Source organism: Marmota flaviventris, chromosome 5 (genome assembly GCF_047511675.1).
Source record: "Marmota flaviventris isolate mMarFla1 chromosome 5, mMarFla1.hap1, whole genome shotgun sequence".
Taxonomy (NCBI): domain Eukaryota; kingdom Metazoa; phylum Chordata; class Mammalia; order Rodentia; family Sciuridae; genus Marmota; species Marmota flaviventris.
In genome coordinates, this window is record NC_092502.1 from 33,873,335 (window position 1) to 33,890,239 (window position 16,905).

A 16,905-nucleotide genomic window follows, 5' to 3' on the forward strand; every position below is an offset into this window, starting at 1 on the left:
TGAAAGAAGTAATATAAGCTGTTTTAAATGTGTAGACTAAAGATATGTTTTGTTTGGTTGCAGCTGCTGCTCCTCTTCCTCCCTCACCTCCCCCCATATTGAGAAAATATTTTCATATTCAAAATGTGAGGGAAGCTGGGTACATAGCTCAGTTGGTAGAGTGCCTGCTTTGCGCGCACAAGGCCCTGGATTCAATCCCCAGCACCACACACCCATGCACATACACAAAAAGGAAACAATGTGAGGGGAAACCTTATTGGTGGACTGGGGTTATAGCTCAGTGGTAGAGCTCTTGCCTGGCATATGTGAGGCACTGGGTTCGATTTTCAGCACTGCATGTTAACTAAGTAAAATAAAGCTCCATTGACTACTTAAAAAATATTTGAAAAGAAAAGAAAACCTTGTTGGTAATGTAAACCAGAGTCACAACTTTCCTTTATAAAAGGGCCAAATACTAAATATTTTTGACTTTGTGAACCACACAGTGTGTTGTACTTTTTCACCCCTACTTTGCAGCATTAAAACAACCATAAACAATATATAAATAAATGAGCATGACTATGTTTCCATAAAAGTTTATTCATAGAAAAGAATAGCAGGCTGGTTTCACCCTCAAGCTGTATATATAGTTTGCCAACCCCTCATTTAAATGATTACTTGGTTATCGTATATAGTTTATAGTACCAATATGTAAACATCCTTAAAGAGTTTTTTGCTCATAAAATTTCATTAGGATGTATACAGAATTTCCATTAAAGCATAAAATGAATTTGGAATTTATTTATATATTTCTCCCCCTCTATAGGTTGCAAGATAGTCTTGAATTCATCAATCAAGACAACAATACATTAAAAGCTGATAATAACACAGTTATTAATGGACTACTTGGAAATATAGGTAAATGGTTTATTTGATTTTATAAGTTTAAAAAATGTTAACAGTGTAACATGGGTTTGAACCTATTTCTTAATCATGTAAACCTATTATAAAACTAAAAAATTTCAAATACCATACACGGAAAATGCTTTTAAATTGCACATATTACATAACATTTGTAATATTTGGAAAACATTTTTATTATGTTAGGATATAATATTTATTTTGTCAACTGCTGAAGATATAATTTGTCCTCACTGTTTTTTTGTTTTTAAATTCGGCTTTCATTGATACAGAAAGCCCATATAAGTGTTCTTGAATATTCCACAGCCAGGAAAGACTGATATTGTCCCTTAACTCTTCTCTCATTCCTAACCACAAGTCATTTTAAAATGGTTCTCATTTTTGTGATCTGTAATTCACATGAGCAGACATCCAAATTTGTTTTTTTTTTAAAGATTTATTAGGCTTAACAACTTATTTAGTAATGTGATTAGCTAATTGTTGTTATTATGTAAGCTCAACATTTTAAAATGACAAGCTATTTCTGAAATTTCTGGTCGTTTGTCCTAGAAAGTACAACTAAACTGCTGCTTATTACTATTTTCCTTGCATGAAGAACTATAATAGCTCAGGGAGTGGGTGTCAATTAAGCTAGTATGAATATTTCTCTCTTATTTAGTAAGAACTTTTGTTTATAATTAGTTTTAATAAACATTTAGTAGTTATATGTATTAGTAGAAAACACATTTTTCTTCAAACTTGAGCATTGTTAACGTTCTGCTCAGTAAATATTATTTTTACAAGTCATGTTTTTTTTCAAATGAGCAACTATATTAAGCATCTAGTTTTTCTTAATTTATTTTAATAAAGTAGAACTGTAGCAAAGAAATAACATGTCTTTTTTCTTTATAATTTTTACACTATTAAAAGCTCAAGGGGCTTATTAAAAGCTACTCTGTTTAATAGTACTAATCTATTGTCACTTAGAAAATTACACTATTGAGATTACATATACTCATTCTTTCTTTTCTAATGTAGAACAGAAAATCCACTTAACAAAGAACAGGTTTTAAATAATGAATGGCTTATACTTGCACATTCTTAATTGGAACTCAAGGAAAGTTGGTCCTTGTGCTATTGTTTATTTTCTTTAAATTTCTAATCAGTCAGTCAATCAGGTGCTTGTTGAGCATCCATAATAAGTGAAGCACTCTGCTAGGCCATAGGGGAATTAGTTTCTGCCTCAATGAACTTACAGTTAGTGGGGGTCAGAAAAGTAATACAATAATTGTAATATTCTGTAGTGAATTCTTAGACAAGACAAAGAGCAGAATGTAATGAACATTTTGAGAAGCACCTCACTCAATCCTGGAGAGTCATGGAGGTCTTCCTTGAGGACATGAGACCTAAGCTCACATTTAGCCAGACAGCCGGGGAAAGATATTTTCTAGGAAGAACGCAATGTGTATCTAAACCTAGGGAAGAGATCATAGAGTATGCAAAAAATGTGACTGTCAGTAAGACCCCTTTCTGTTCTTGTGCTAAATGCAGTAAGATATTATTCTTTTCATAGTTGCAGGTGAATACTGTAATCATAAAACTGACTTTTTAAATAAATTTTATTTGGCAAATGTAGATAACATTTTTGTCCTTTTTTGAATCTTTACAAACTTTTACATTAGAAAGCAGAAACATATTTCTGTTATTATGTATGGGCTTATTAGGAAATAGGCAAGAAATTGTTTACATAAGCTATGACTCAGAGGAAGACCATCCTTTTTCCAAAAAGGGAAGACAACTTGAATTCTATTTAAGTTAAAAGTTTCCATCCATATCTGTTAGTCTGCTTTTGTGCTACCTTACCTTACCTTTTTCCCATGACGCATTGTGGCTTCTCTAACAGCCCTCTTTCATGTGTATTTTACATTTTTGCCGTGTAGGTCTTTCACAGTTCTGCAGCCCCAGGCGGGCATTCTCTGAGCAGGGTCCGCTCCGCCTGATCAGGAGCGCCTCTTTCTTTGCAGGTTTGCCATGTGCTGTGTGGGTAGACTAGTTGTTGTGCCCTAGAGGCTAGAATCTGTAGTTAAGCTGTGGAAACAAGAGGGTAGGTGAATGCAATTGGGAAGGTTGTGGTTAAGAAACCATTACTTATGAACTATAAGAGCTTAATTACTTTCTACTGAATATGTTCCTAAAGGTTCCACAAAATAATCAGTACAATTATATTTTTATGAAATTTCAGTTTGTTATTTCTTTTCCCATTATGTCATACTGGTTTTAACTTAAGAATCCTAAACAAAATTGAGTATGAACATTATTTCTTTTACTGCGACTTAGAATTTTAAATTTGACACTGTCTTGTTTCCATGGCTAAGTAGCTTTTGTATGGTAGTTCACCAATTGCAGAAAAGTATCCTCTGATTATTATTGTAAAATTTCTGATCTATATTTTTCCATAAAAGCAATTTTTCTTGGAGCTAAGATTTAGATGAACAAGCACCATTTTAATGCTCTGTAAAAGGAATATCTGAGTATAGTCATTTGTATCATTAAATTGATCATTATATGTGTGTGGTCATGATTTTATATTTATAGGAATCTAGTCCTATTCTATATTTTCACACATTTCACACACAGTGACCTGGCATTGTAACCTTCTGGTAGAAATTATTAGAATGGAGCACATTTATTGGTTATTGTTCTCAGATTGGTATTCATTTAGCCCTTCTTTTTAAATTACTATTTCTTTTTTTCTTTTGTGGGGGGGGGGGGAAGGGAGGTTCCGGGGGTTGAACTCAGGGACACTCAACCACTAAGCCACATCCCTAGCCCTATTTTGTATTTTATTAGAGACAGGGTCTCACTGAGTTGTTTAGCAACTCTCTAAATTGCTGAGGCTAGCTTTGAACTCACAGTCCTCCTGCCTCAGCCTTCTGAGCTGCTGGGATTACAGGAGTGTGCCACCGCACCAAGCTTAAATTAACTGTTTCTTTTTCCTGTAAATATTAGATGTGAACAGTACATCTTTATCATAGAAAATTTTAAAAATATGCCAAAAAATGTGCATTAACCATCTTGTCAGTTAAACAGCCACTTTTTTGTGTTTATGGTGCTAGCAGTTGAACCCTGGAATTTACCCGTGTAAGCGGGCACTCTACCACTGAGCTGCAGCCCTAGACCCCCACCTTTTATAAACAAAATTGGTATACATTCAAACAAATTCCTCAAACTTTTTTATTATAAAAATTTTTATTTTTGTTATGTGTCTATTTAAACGTTGATATAGTCAGAATTAGTGAAGTATACCATGAGATACCAATCACAGAGACACAGCAATCAGCATTCATACTGTCCTGTACTTTGCTTTTTTTTCATATAGTAGTATATTGTAATATCTCTCTGTTACTGAATATGCTTCTAGAATATTGATTTTAGTTACCCCTAACTTCTTTAGATATTATTATATCATAGATTATTCAGTGTCAAATCTTACAGATCTCAAAGCTTGTTCAACTGAGTAATGGCTCTTGGTGTTGGGTTGGTGCCATGCTACTGAAAAAAATAAAGGAATGCAATGAGATGAGCATGATTTAGTTTGCTGTTTAAAAGGAGCAACATCCACCTGAGTAAGAATATATTCTATAACTGACAATTTTGTCTTGATTTGCAGTTCATAGTAACCCAATGGACATGCCTGGAAGAGAGCTAAATGAGGACAGAGACAGTGGCATAGCACGCTCTGGTAATGTCAGGTTCTTGTACTAATTTCATTTTTTATGAGATTGCTGTTAGCTGGCATTGATTTTTTTTTAATCCCTGTTTTTATCATCTAATTCTGTGTGTACAGTTGTTCATATTGATACTTGACATACAAGAGGATTGTGGCAAGAGCAAAGAGATACCTCTAAAATTCAACCTTTTTCATGTTTATGTTTAAGTGTGCCTGGTAGAAAATGGCTTAGCTACTACAAGAAAGAAAAATACTGCTCAGGAGAATACTTAGAAACCATAATAGAAAACAAAACAAACAAACAAACAAAAACCCAAAAACTACACAGTAGTTTATGTCTGCTTGCTGCTAACTAGAGTTTAAATTTTTAGATTGTCTTTTGCCCAGAAAAGCTTAGGCATTAAGAACCAGTGTTACACATACATTTTTCTTTAAAGTATGAAACTTTTCCAAAATCTGTATTGTCTAGCAGACATTTAGTAAAACATGCTGGATATTGGGAGGTAGCAGGAGGCAAAGCCCAGATTCTGCTCTTAAGGAGCATAGAAGTGCAGAGTCTACTGGAAGAACAGGAAAATCTTCTGTCATTAATTCATTGTATGGTGTGTTAAGTGATAGACCTGTGCAAAGAAGTTCAATGAATGGATACTTCTGTTAGCCTAGTTAAGGGGCAGGATGCCAGCAGTGCTTTTCAGAGATATAATGCTTGAGTTATATCTTGAGAAATAAATAGCCAGGCAAAAGGCATAGAAAAAGGTATTTTAGGTAAAATAACTTATCATCTGGCGTGTACCTTTTTATAGAAGACGTTAATACTTCCATGTTTTATGTTTGATTACCAATTTTCATTATGTGATTATAATAAAGATGGAAATCTAAAATATTGCCAAACAAAATAAGCCCTTATTGGCATACCTTAGATCTACTTGGGAGAAGGAGAAGATCTCTAGTCCAAGGAAAAGTAGAGGATTATAGCTCTCAATTTCTCAGGCAAGAAACTGGTCTTAGAAATTTCAGAGAAGGGGTTTGGAAAAGGAATTAGCCCTACAGTTGAGATTGCAACAGTTATAACTAGAGTAGGGTCTACTGGAATGTGTTGTCATCTTAAAATGCTCCAAAGACTAATCTGTAGGGTCAGCTGGTTTTTGTAGCATAGTAGGTATAATCATGACTCTTACTCAAACCTATCCATTCAAAAGTGATACATGAGTGCTCTTAAATTACCTCTATAAATGCCAGGCACTTAACTTTCAAAATAAAGCTTTTGTTCTTGAAAACCATCTGTTGCATTGTTTGGAACAACATCAGATTTCCTTTAAGTACTTAAAAGGTTCAGCAAAGTTAGGGGACAGGTGACATTTTCTTCTGTAGGGGGTGGGGCAGGGATGCCAAAAGGGGATTGTCTTAGACTCGTTCTAGTACATACAAAATTTGTCACCATGAATGATATATTTTCAGTGGAAAGTTTAGAGGAGAGGCTATTAAGGCAAAATGAAAAATTGAATCATTCTGCTCTTAAATTTGTTAAAAAGAAATTTGACATTATGTTTAGTTATTCTTGACTTATACTTTGTACTTGTTCTTCTGGCTTAACAGCATCTCTCAGCAGCTTGCTTATCACCCCATTTCCCTCCCCAAACTCCTCACTTACCCGAAGTTGTGCCAGCAGCTACCAGAGACGTTGGCGACGCAGCCAAACAACAAGTTTGGAAAATGGGGTATTTCCTAGATGGTAAGTTGAAATTTGAACAAGACTGAATAATATTTAAAGGGTTTTTGAAACCTGGACTTGTATTTTATATATTTTAAGTCTGGAACTAAAAACTTTTAAAATTATATCTTTTTTTTATTGTGGTAAGTTATGAAAACAATATTCTGTTTTAATGATTTTAGATGTACAATTCAGTGGCATTAAGTACATTTACACCATCATCACTATCTAATTCTTGAACTTTTCCATCTTTTCAAATTGAAACTCAATAACTCCTCAATCCTCCCTCCTCTGCCCCTTGCACGCACTCTTCTATTTTCTGTCCACATGGATTTGGCTGCTTTTTGTACCTAATATAAGTACAATCATATGGTACCTGTCCTTTTATGTCTGATTTATTTTACTTAGTAAAAATATCTTCAGGGTTGATCCATGTTGTGTCATATATCAGAAACTTATTCATTTTTATGGCTAACTAACATTTAATGGAAGTACATTTTGTTTATCTATTATCTGTCAATGGACACTTAGGTTGCTTTGGCCTGTTGTCAGTAGTGCAGCTCTGAATATGATATACAAAAATATCTGAGTCTTTGTCTTCAGTTCTTTGGGTATATACTCAGAATTGGAATTGCTGGGTCAAATGGTAATTCTATTTTTAACTTTTGAATAACTGCCACACTGTTTATTACTGTGGCTTCACTATTTTACATCTCTACCAGCAATATAGACAGGTTCTAATTTTTCCATGTTCTCACCTGACACATTTCTGTTTTGTTTTTGTTTTTGGAGTTTGGTAATCAGACCAAGGTCTTTGCACATGCTAGCCAGGTGCTCTACCATTAAGCTACACTCCAGCCTCTTCTCCCCTTTTTTTTTTTTTTTTAATAGACTTGCTAATAATGGATGCAAAGTGGTTTTTCATTGTAATTTTGATTTGCATTTCCCTATTGATTAGTGATATTGAGCATCTTTTCAAGTGCCTGTGGGCCATTTGTATATCTTCTTTGGAGAAGTGTCTCTTAAACTCCTTTGTCATTTTAAAATCAAGATTTGTTTGTTTTGTCATTGAGTTGTAAGAGTTCTTTATATGTTTTGGATATTAATCCCTTGATAAATATATGATTTCCAAGAGTGGAGAATTTATATTTTTATTATATTTATGTTACATTTCATCAATATTTCATTCTGCTAATAATATCCTTTTATGCACAAGTTTTAGTATTTATGTAGTTCAGTTTAGCAATTTTTTTCTTTTGTTGCCCATGCTTTTTGTGTTACATCCAAGAAACTATTGCCAAGTCCAGTGTCAAGAAATTTTATCCTTTGTGTTTTTTTCTGAGAGTTTCATGTTTAGCTCTTTGATTCATGTACTGTATGTTTTGATATTTCAGTTTTTCATATTTCTATTTTGGTAAGTTATTCATTCTCTAAAGATCTTTTTTTGATCTATGTTAAGTACAGCTACAGATAATGAAACTTCTTGCTTCCTCATTTACTCACTCTCTTTATTCTGTCTTCTTTGATTTTGCTTCTGAAATTGAAAGGAGCACCAGTAGATCCTAGAACAGCAAATAGTTTATACCTGGCTCTCATAAATTCCTTAAAATTCAGATATTTAGCTTAATTATGAATTGGATCATGTGCTTCTTTAGGGACATCTAATTGGACAAAAATATTTCCAGCCTGAAACTATAGTAAAACTTCTTATCAAAACTTAAGCATGAAAGGATAGCCAATGTATTTCTCAAGAGACATAAAATTTATATGAAATTTTAGATTTATTTGATAAAAAATTCAGAAGATCTTTAATTTGCCTGCATTTAATTATCAAGAAGATTGAGTTGCAAATTTAATTACTTTTTTAAATTAAAAAATTTATTTTTAAGGTCTATAGAAGAAAGCTTTAATCTGTCAGATGAAAGCTGTGGCCCTAACCCAGGAATTGTGAGGAAAAAGAAGATTGCAATTGGGGTAATCTTTTCGTTATCCAAAGATGAAGATGAAAATAACAAATTTAATGAATTCTTTTTTTCACATTTTCCTCTCTTTGAAAGCCACATGAACAAATTAAAGAGTGCAATAGAACAGGTAAGTAGTTCTTTATATCTGACAAAATATTTATTTTTATCATTTATTATTCTGATTAATCATTTGGCAAAAAAATTAAAAGCCACTTTGCAGATGCCTTACAAAATACTCTTGAAGATGGAAATAAGATACAACCTTTTTGAAGAAGCTTACTGTCTAATAGAAGGTCTATTCTATTATTCCTTTAGAAACTAAATTTTTGAGGACCTATAATGTAGCAGAACTATTCTAGTAACTGAAGAAAACTTGTAAAGAAAGCACCACTCCTGACCTCATGGGATAGCAAAATAAATGAATATGGTTTTTGTAGATGGTAGTAAGTGCTGTAAAGAAAAGAAGAAAATAAGGCATGTAAGAGAAAGGTACATAAGGCATGTTCTAAGGAAGAATCACCAACTCTTATAGGCAAGTCAAGAAGTCCACTCATAAAATGAAATAATAGATATGGGGAATATGAAATAGGAGATATGGGGAGTATGAACTAGAGTGGTCAGGGAGAATATGTTTGAAGCAGGAGCAAAGACCCTTTGGCAGGAGTGATTGTGATGCTTAACCAGCATTAAGGATGCCAAAGTGGGTTAAAATAGGACCAGATCATGTAGGGCTTTATAGGATTCCACTGAAAGAGTATTGGCATTTACTAAAAAGGATGGGAGAACACTGGAGTAGAGAAATGACATTATTTACAAGATCATTCTTACTGCTGGTGGAGAACAGGTTTCTAGGAACAAAGGTGGATGTTGTGGGAGTAGTTAGGAGGCCATTGCAACAATCTGAGTGAGAGATGATGAACACTGAAACCGATTTAGTAATGGAATTGGTGAGAAGTGGTTATATTCTGAATGTATTGAAAATAGAGCCGATACGATTAGCTGATGGATGAAATTAAAATGTGAGAGAAAGAGCAGTATACCACTTACGGTAATTTTGAAATACTATTTGAATTGAAAAGTTGGGATTTAATAGGTTAAAGGTTACTTTTTTAGTGTTTTCATGTTTTAGTGCTTTGACCATTCTATAACCTGAAGTGTACACTGTTAATACTTATAGTTGTCTGAATATTTCTTCATGTTTAATATCTCACTTTTTAAATTAAGGGTAAAAGATAAAACTAAGTGTATTTGTATAAATGAATGGGACTTTAAAAGTTCTATAGTAGTTTAGTGATAGGATTTAGTGAACTATAAATCATCCAAAAATGTTATCATCTAGGTTCAGTTTTCAAATTATGGACTTTTTTTAAAAATTAAAAGCTGTGAATTATCTGAGTTCTTAAGCAGTACCTCTTTTTGAGATCTATAATGTAATTTTTAAATGTGATATGATTGCCTGGTACTGTGGCATATGCCTATAATCCCAGTAGCTTGGGAGGCTAAAGAGGGGGGATTGCAAGTTCAAAGCCAGCCTCAGCAAAAAGCAGGGTGCTAAGCAACTCAGTGAGACCCTCTGCCTAAAAAAAAAAAAAAAATACAAAATAGGGCTGGGAATGTGGCTCAGTGAGTGAGTGCCACTGAGTTCAATCCCCAATATCCAAAGGGAAAAAAAAAATGATAAGATTAAAGAAGACGACTTAATTCTAGTACAAGAATATTTACTTCTTTATAAATTGTGAGTTTCTTAACTGTCTGAAGAAACAAACTTACTTTCATCCTATGAAACTTGATCTCTGGCCTGAAGTCATTTAACCTTCTAAATTAAAAAAAAATGAAGTAAATTTGTAATTACATAAATAATGCAGAATTAAATTCTCTTTGAAAAAGTAAAAACTTGCGAAGTTTTTTTTTAAGTCCGTATCCTAATCTGCATCTCAAGCTTTCCAACTTAAGCTGATTGTGTCTTTTAAGATAGCAAATATTTCTAATAACTTTAGATATATTTCAGGAGAAATTTTACATTTCTGATATTTAAAAAAGCATTAACAGAAGCTGTGAAATTATCTGTGAAATGCAAGAATTAAATCTTGAGCTACTATTAATCAGTTATCATTAAGTCTTATTTTGTTTAGGAAAAAACATTGTTCTTCTGTAACCCAGAGATTGTGGACATCAGTTTTCTTTGTGTGTTGATATTCTGCAGTTTGATAATTAAAATAAGAGATCTAGGGAGCTGGGGTTGTGGCTCAGTGGTAGAGTGCTTGCCTAGCATTCATGAGGCACTGGGTTTGATCCTCAACACCACCTAGAAATAAAAAATAAAGATATTATGTCCACCTAAAACTAAAAGATAATTATTAAAAATATTTTAAAAGAGTTCTAACAGTTGAAAATTTTGAATTTTGACATAATAATTAATAACTAAAGTTACAAAAAAAAGCTATTGTAAATGGGTTTATCTTTTTTATTTCTTTCTAGGTTGAAATGTTGGTAGAGTGTTGTATAAATACATGACTTTTTCTGTCTTTTTTTTCCATGTTTTGACCACGATTGGCATAAGATCTAACTATGTAATGATTGTTTTCAAGGCTATGAAAATGAGCCGGAGATCAGCTGATGCCAGTCAGAGAAGTTTGGCATATAATCGGATAGTTGATGCCCTGAATGAATTCAGGTATATATTTCCCAGTTTTAATAATACAGAACTGTTTCATAGTATACCCAAGAAGATATTTCTTTTCCTAATTTGTTCTAATAGAATTTAGTTTTTAAAATGTTTTTTTATCCCATAGTTAAAGGAGGGTGGTTGGGATCAAAGCACGTTTTGTAGTCTTCAGTGGTACAGTTTTTAGTACTGGACTATTTGACAAAGTATGTATGACCGGAAAATGCATTGTTTTAAGCAAAGTATTTTTGTTCTGTAACTAGTGATAGTAATCAAATGTTCTTTGATATAAATTTTCCATGAATACAAGTATATATGGATATAAGCAGAATGAATTTTATGTTCTGTTGCTTGGTCTTTTCTCTAGATATGGCACAGTGACTAGGATTTCTTCTGATATATTTTCTGGCTCAGTTAAATTGTACCTGAAGCTCCAACATGGGGCTGCATATATGTGGCAAGCAAAAATATTACAAATGAGCTTTAAGTTCAGAATCACAATAAATGATTGTATGTCTCAACATGAAGAAATTAATTTTAAGTCTACTTCATCATCTCAGTCTTATTTTCTTTAGACTGGAGAGAGAGAGTATAGTACAGAGAGTAAGAGCTTAGGCTTTAGAATTGACTGACTTGTGTTCTCACACTGGCTCTGCCATTTACTACCTTCAGTGACCTGGGGCAACTCCACTAACATGTTCAACTCCTATTTAAAAAAAAAGAAAAGTTTAAAATAGGCAAATTCAATTAATGGTCTAGTAGATTGTTTTAAATATTAAACAACATGCATTTTACTGACACCACTGAGAAAGGCATTAGTGGCACCACTTTTTTCTCTGGTAAACATAACCTACAGCATTGCTTCCCTAACTATAATTATTCACATCATACTTTCATAATTTTCCCAAGTCTATTTATCATCTATCATTTTAATTTAATGTTTCTCTTTAAGTTGTCCCTCTTTTATACCTAGGTAAATTTATTTTAAATGAAACTTTATTACTCTAAATGGATAATCAATATCCTTTGCCATAAGCTAACTATAAAATGAACTACTAAAGTAAATTCAAGCCAGGCATGGTGGCACACACCTGCAATTAATTCCAGCAGCCCAAGAGGCTGAGGCAGGAGGATCACAAGTTCCAAAGCAGTCCTCAGCAATAGTGAGGCGCTAAGCAACTCAGTGAGACCCTGTCTCTAAATAAAATACAAAATAGGGCTGGAGTTGTCTAGTGCCTCTGAATTCAATCCCTAATACCAAAAAAAAAAAAGTAAATTCATAATAACTAAAATTGAAAATGTGTTCCATACCACAGAGGGTTTGTAATCCATTTACCTCATTTTCAAAGAAACTGATCACATATTTTTGTTGTTGTTGACAATTGTGGAGTCCCTTATTGGGGCAGGGACTTTCTGGATTGTTAAGTGGCCTATCACATATTAAAATAAGAGGCTGTTTTTACTTGTGACACTGCTGTATTGCTGTGTTGAAAGTGTGTAGGCATGCCATATATATAACTCTTTTTTTTCTAAATGGAGGTGAACAAGGAGTGGTGGGTTTAAATGGAAAAAGTTTTCTTTATGGGTATTGTGTAATAATCAATTATTAAACTCCGTTATTGAAGAGAAAATTGTCTAATCATTGTTTAATTCACCATAATTTTGGGGATAAAAGACATTTAAAGTGAGTTTAATAAATCTTGATTTTCTGTATAGTAACTTAAGTGGTCAGGAGAAATGTAGAAAAACACATAGAATTTGATTGCAAGCCCTATTATTTATGTTTGGTTTTGGAAGGAAATAATTTGCATAGACAAAAACTATATTAGAGCACTGGGGTTGTGGCTCAGTGGGTGGAGCACTTGCCTAGCACCTGTGAGGCACTGGGTTCCATCCTTAGCACCACATAAAAATAAATACATAAAATAAAGTTATTTTAAAAAATCATATTAGAGATGATATTTCTGCTCTTCTACCACTAAGCTACATCCCTAACCCTTTTACATATATATCAATTTTATTCTAACATCATCATTTTAGGCTTTTTTTTTTTTTTTTTTCCTGGTATTGAGGATTGAACCCACGGGTGTTTTACAATTGAGCTGTATCCCCAAGCTCTTTTAATCTTTAATTTTGAGACAGGGTCTCACTAAGTTGCTCATTGACATTTTGCTGAGGCTAGTCTTGGCAATTCTTCTGCTCAGCCCAATTTTTATGATTTTATTTAAATTATTTAGTTACTTCATTTGCACTGGAATTATCATGTTTTCAACCATTCTTTTTGCTTATTTGCCTAAAAGAATCCTTTTTAGAAATTTTTGAATATTACATTTTGTAATATTACCCAGTATTGAATTTTTGCCCTTGCACTGGGAGCTCAGTTAAGCATTCTTTTTTTAAAAAAAAAATATTTTTAATTTTTTATCTTTATGTGGTGCTCAAGATTCAACCTACGACCTAATGTGTGAGAGGCAAGCGCTCTACCGCTGAGCTACAATCCTAGCCCTTTCCCCCTTTTTTAAATTTAAATTTAAATTAATTTATTTTAGCATTCTTAACTATATTTTAAAAAAATACCTTATAAGCTCTTTGATTTTTAATAAAAGGCTTACCTATAAGTTCTTTAATTTTATATAGGCAGTCCTCATTATTTGTGGACTTTGTATTCAAGAATTTACTATGCAGTAACATTTATTTATTATCCCCAAAGTGTACTAGAAGTGGTTTTGAGGTAATCTGTGGATATACACAGAGAAGTAACGGATTTTGAGACACCTAATAAACATTTTCCTGGATCAGGTTAAATAGGTGATTCTCCACCTTCTATTTCAATATTTTTACTGTAAACAAATGTCCCTTTTGATATTTACTTAGCACCATGTTTCTTGTTTTTCATTCTTTGTGCTTTTTAAAAAAATTTTTTTTAGTTGTAGATGGACACAATATCTTTATTTTTATTTATTTATCTTTTTTATATGGTGCTGAGGGTCGAACCCAGGGTGTCAAGCATGGGAGGCAAGCGCTCTACCACTGAGCTACAACCCCAGACTATTTTTATGCTTTTTGATAGTGATTTTAAGGTTAAAAGCATAATGCTGAAATGCTATCTAACATTGCTAAGCATAGGAATGGTGTGACGTACCTTAAGAGAAAAAAAATTTGTGTGTTAGGTAAGCTTCATTCAGGTATGAGTTAAGTGCTGTAGGCCGTGAGCTCATCAACCAACAGCATATTATTAAATTTATTTTTCAGTTTTTGGTGGACACAACATCTTTATTTTATTTTTATGTGGTGCTGAGGATCGAACCCAGTGCCCTGCGCATGCGAGCACGTTACCGCTTGAGCCGCATCCCCAGCCCAGTATATATTAATATAAAATAAAGTATCTTTAAATGGAGATATGCATAAAAACAAGATTTTAACTAGGCATGTCTGTAATCCCAGTGACTTGGGAGGCTGAGGTAGGAGGATTGCAAGTTCAAAGCCAGCTTTAGCAACTTAGCAAGGCCCTAAGCAACTTGGTGAGACTCAAAATAAAAAATAAAAAGGGCTAGAGATGTAGCTCAGTGTTAAGAGCTCCTGGGTTCAATCCCTAGTAACCCCCCCCCCCCCAAAAAAAAAAAATCCAAATGTTTTGTATTGATGGATTAATGAGATTATCTGACCACAGGAACCCAGCTAATCCTGTATTTTAACTAGGAGTGTTGGTTCAATGTTAGTTTATTCAGTATTACATGGATTTTACAAAAAAGGTATTTCATTTTTTTAACCACAAAAGGTTTTTCAAACAACAAGGTTGGACCATACTATTTAAATAAAGTGATTATTAAATATGAACAATTACATAATTTGAGACCAGATGCTCAATACGTTTTAGATAGTTGCAAACAGGAAGGAAATGATTCAGATAAATACAACAACCCTGAAACTTAGAGCAACAGGAAGCATATTTAGTTAATACTGTTGCCTGAAAAAAATTAACATTTTTACTTAGACTTTATGCATATCAAAGAAGACTAAATCATGTCTATAATTACTTTCTAAATAAAAGTCTTTTATTCTCTGGGCACTGAATGGGAAAAACAAGAGGACAGTTGCCTTAAAGTATTTGCCTTTCTTATCGTTGAGGTATAGGGCTCAAAAATTATGATGGAAGAAACATTTAGAAGAAATTATTACTTATACATCATTAATGATAACATAGTGTTGTATATAGTAAGAAATAATATTGTGTAATTAATTTATTTGCATTCTTGGCACTTATTTTACTTAGGGTCACAGCATACATTTAACCCATAAAGCACCAAAACAAAGATCCTCAGTAGACTGTTATTCCAATGTTAGTGGACTGGCTCTGGCTGTAGACTTAGAGTAGACAGCACTATACTAAAGAAACTTACGGAAATTTCTTAAGTGATAATTTTCTTAACAAATTTCTTAAGTTTATTTATACAGCTTTTTTTTTTAAATCAAAAAGTACATGCACATAGTTAAGAAACAAAAAAACCTATAAAATTTGAAAGTTCTAATAATGATAAATAAACTGTATTCTACCTTTGACATTCTCCCATTCTTACTTTCCAGAAACATTCTCTTTATTTGTGCTTACATTTTAATTTAACTTTGTTTAATTGATTAATGAATCACATAAAATTACCTATATTTATAGGGTACCATGTGATCTTTTGATACATGTATACATTGTGTAATGTCTTAAATCAGTATAAACATAGTATTTTCTTAAACATTTATCATTTCTTTATGAGGAAAATATTCAACATCTTTTCTTATATTTAAATATATATGTACACAGACTTGGGTGTAGTGGTACATGCCTGTAGTCACAGCTGTTTGGGAGGCTGAGACAGTAGGATTGTTTTGAGTCCAGGAGGTCAAGGTCAGCATAGGCAACATAGTGAAACTCCTCAAAATTTTAAAAATATACAGTACTTTATCAATAGTCACTCTACTCTGCAATAGCACACAATAACAGAACTTATTCTTCCTATCTAACTGTAATTTAGTACCCATTTATCAACCTTTTCCATCCTCCTCACCCCTACTTTCCCCAGCTTCTAGTAATCACTCTTCTACTCTGAACGTATGTGAAATCATTGTTTATAAAATTCACATGTAATTGAGATCATGTACGTGGTTCTTGTCATTCTGTGCCTGGCTTATTTCACTTAACATAATGATCTCCAGTTTTGTTCATGTTGTTGCAGATGTCAGGATTTCATCCTTTTTATGTCTGAATAGTATTCCTTTTTGTGTATGTAGCAGAAATATTCTCTTTTAACTCTCAGTTATTCTATTATCTATCTCTGTATTATTAAATAGTATATTTTATGATATTTCTTGATTTATCAATTTTAGATCATTTTATTTTCTGCCATAATACATGGATTCATATTACCCCTTAGTCCTTTATCTTCTTGTAAGTTAAGCGCTATTCTTCCACTTTGGTAAGTTTTCTGGGTTGTTATTTTTTTTTTTTTAAATCACTTATTTTCTTCTAATTTTTCTGTCTGAACTTTTTTGGATTGCTCTTTTATTCCTCTTTAATATTTTTCTACTCATTTTCTGAATGTATTATTTTTATATTTGTTTTTCTGTCCCTTTTATGGTTTTTAATTAAACTTTAGTGCTTATTTTTAATTAAACTTTGTGCTTATTTTCAGGTAATCTTTTTCTGTGGAAAAAGATTTTTTTTTTCATTATTTCTGTTTCCTCCAGAGTCATTTTATATGTGAGAGTATATATGCATGCTTGCTTTCTTTTTTTGCCTCTGTTTCCTTGCAAGCTTTCTTTAAATATCAGTGTTGTTTGATTGTTCGGTCATATTTTGTGAGTGGGATACTAGATAGTATTTTGGAGTTCTGTGTAAAATAGACTTTGGAGTGGAGACCTTCACTTTAGGAGATTGTTTCTTAAACTCCATGAAGGAACATATTTT

General features: G+C 32.8%; 1 protein-coding gene across 2 annotated transcripts in view; it reads left to right on the forward strand.

Annotated features, from left to right (window-relative positions):
* The window catches only part of Fnip1 (folliculin interacting protein 1), a 115,716-nt gene that overhangs the window by 72,799 nt on the left and 26,012 nt on the right, over positions 1-16,905 (forward strand). The window contains exons 6-11 of one of the 2 annotated variants that reach the window (XM_071612117.1): positions 806-897; positions 2,820-2,903; positions 4,550-4,621; positions 6,206-6,341; positions 8,210-8,411; positions 10,873-10,958. In XM_071612117.1, the coding sequence (XP_071468218.1) occupies positions 806-897; positions 2,820-2,903; positions 4,550-4,621; positions 6,206-6,341; positions 8,210-8,411; positions 10,873-10,958 (672 nt within the window). The remainder of the gene's footprint in view (positions 1-805; positions 898-2,819; positions 2,904-4,549; positions 4,622-6,205; positions 6,342-8,209; positions 8,412-10,872; positions 10,959-16,905) is intronic. The other variant, XM_071612118.1, reaches the window with a different exon arrangement.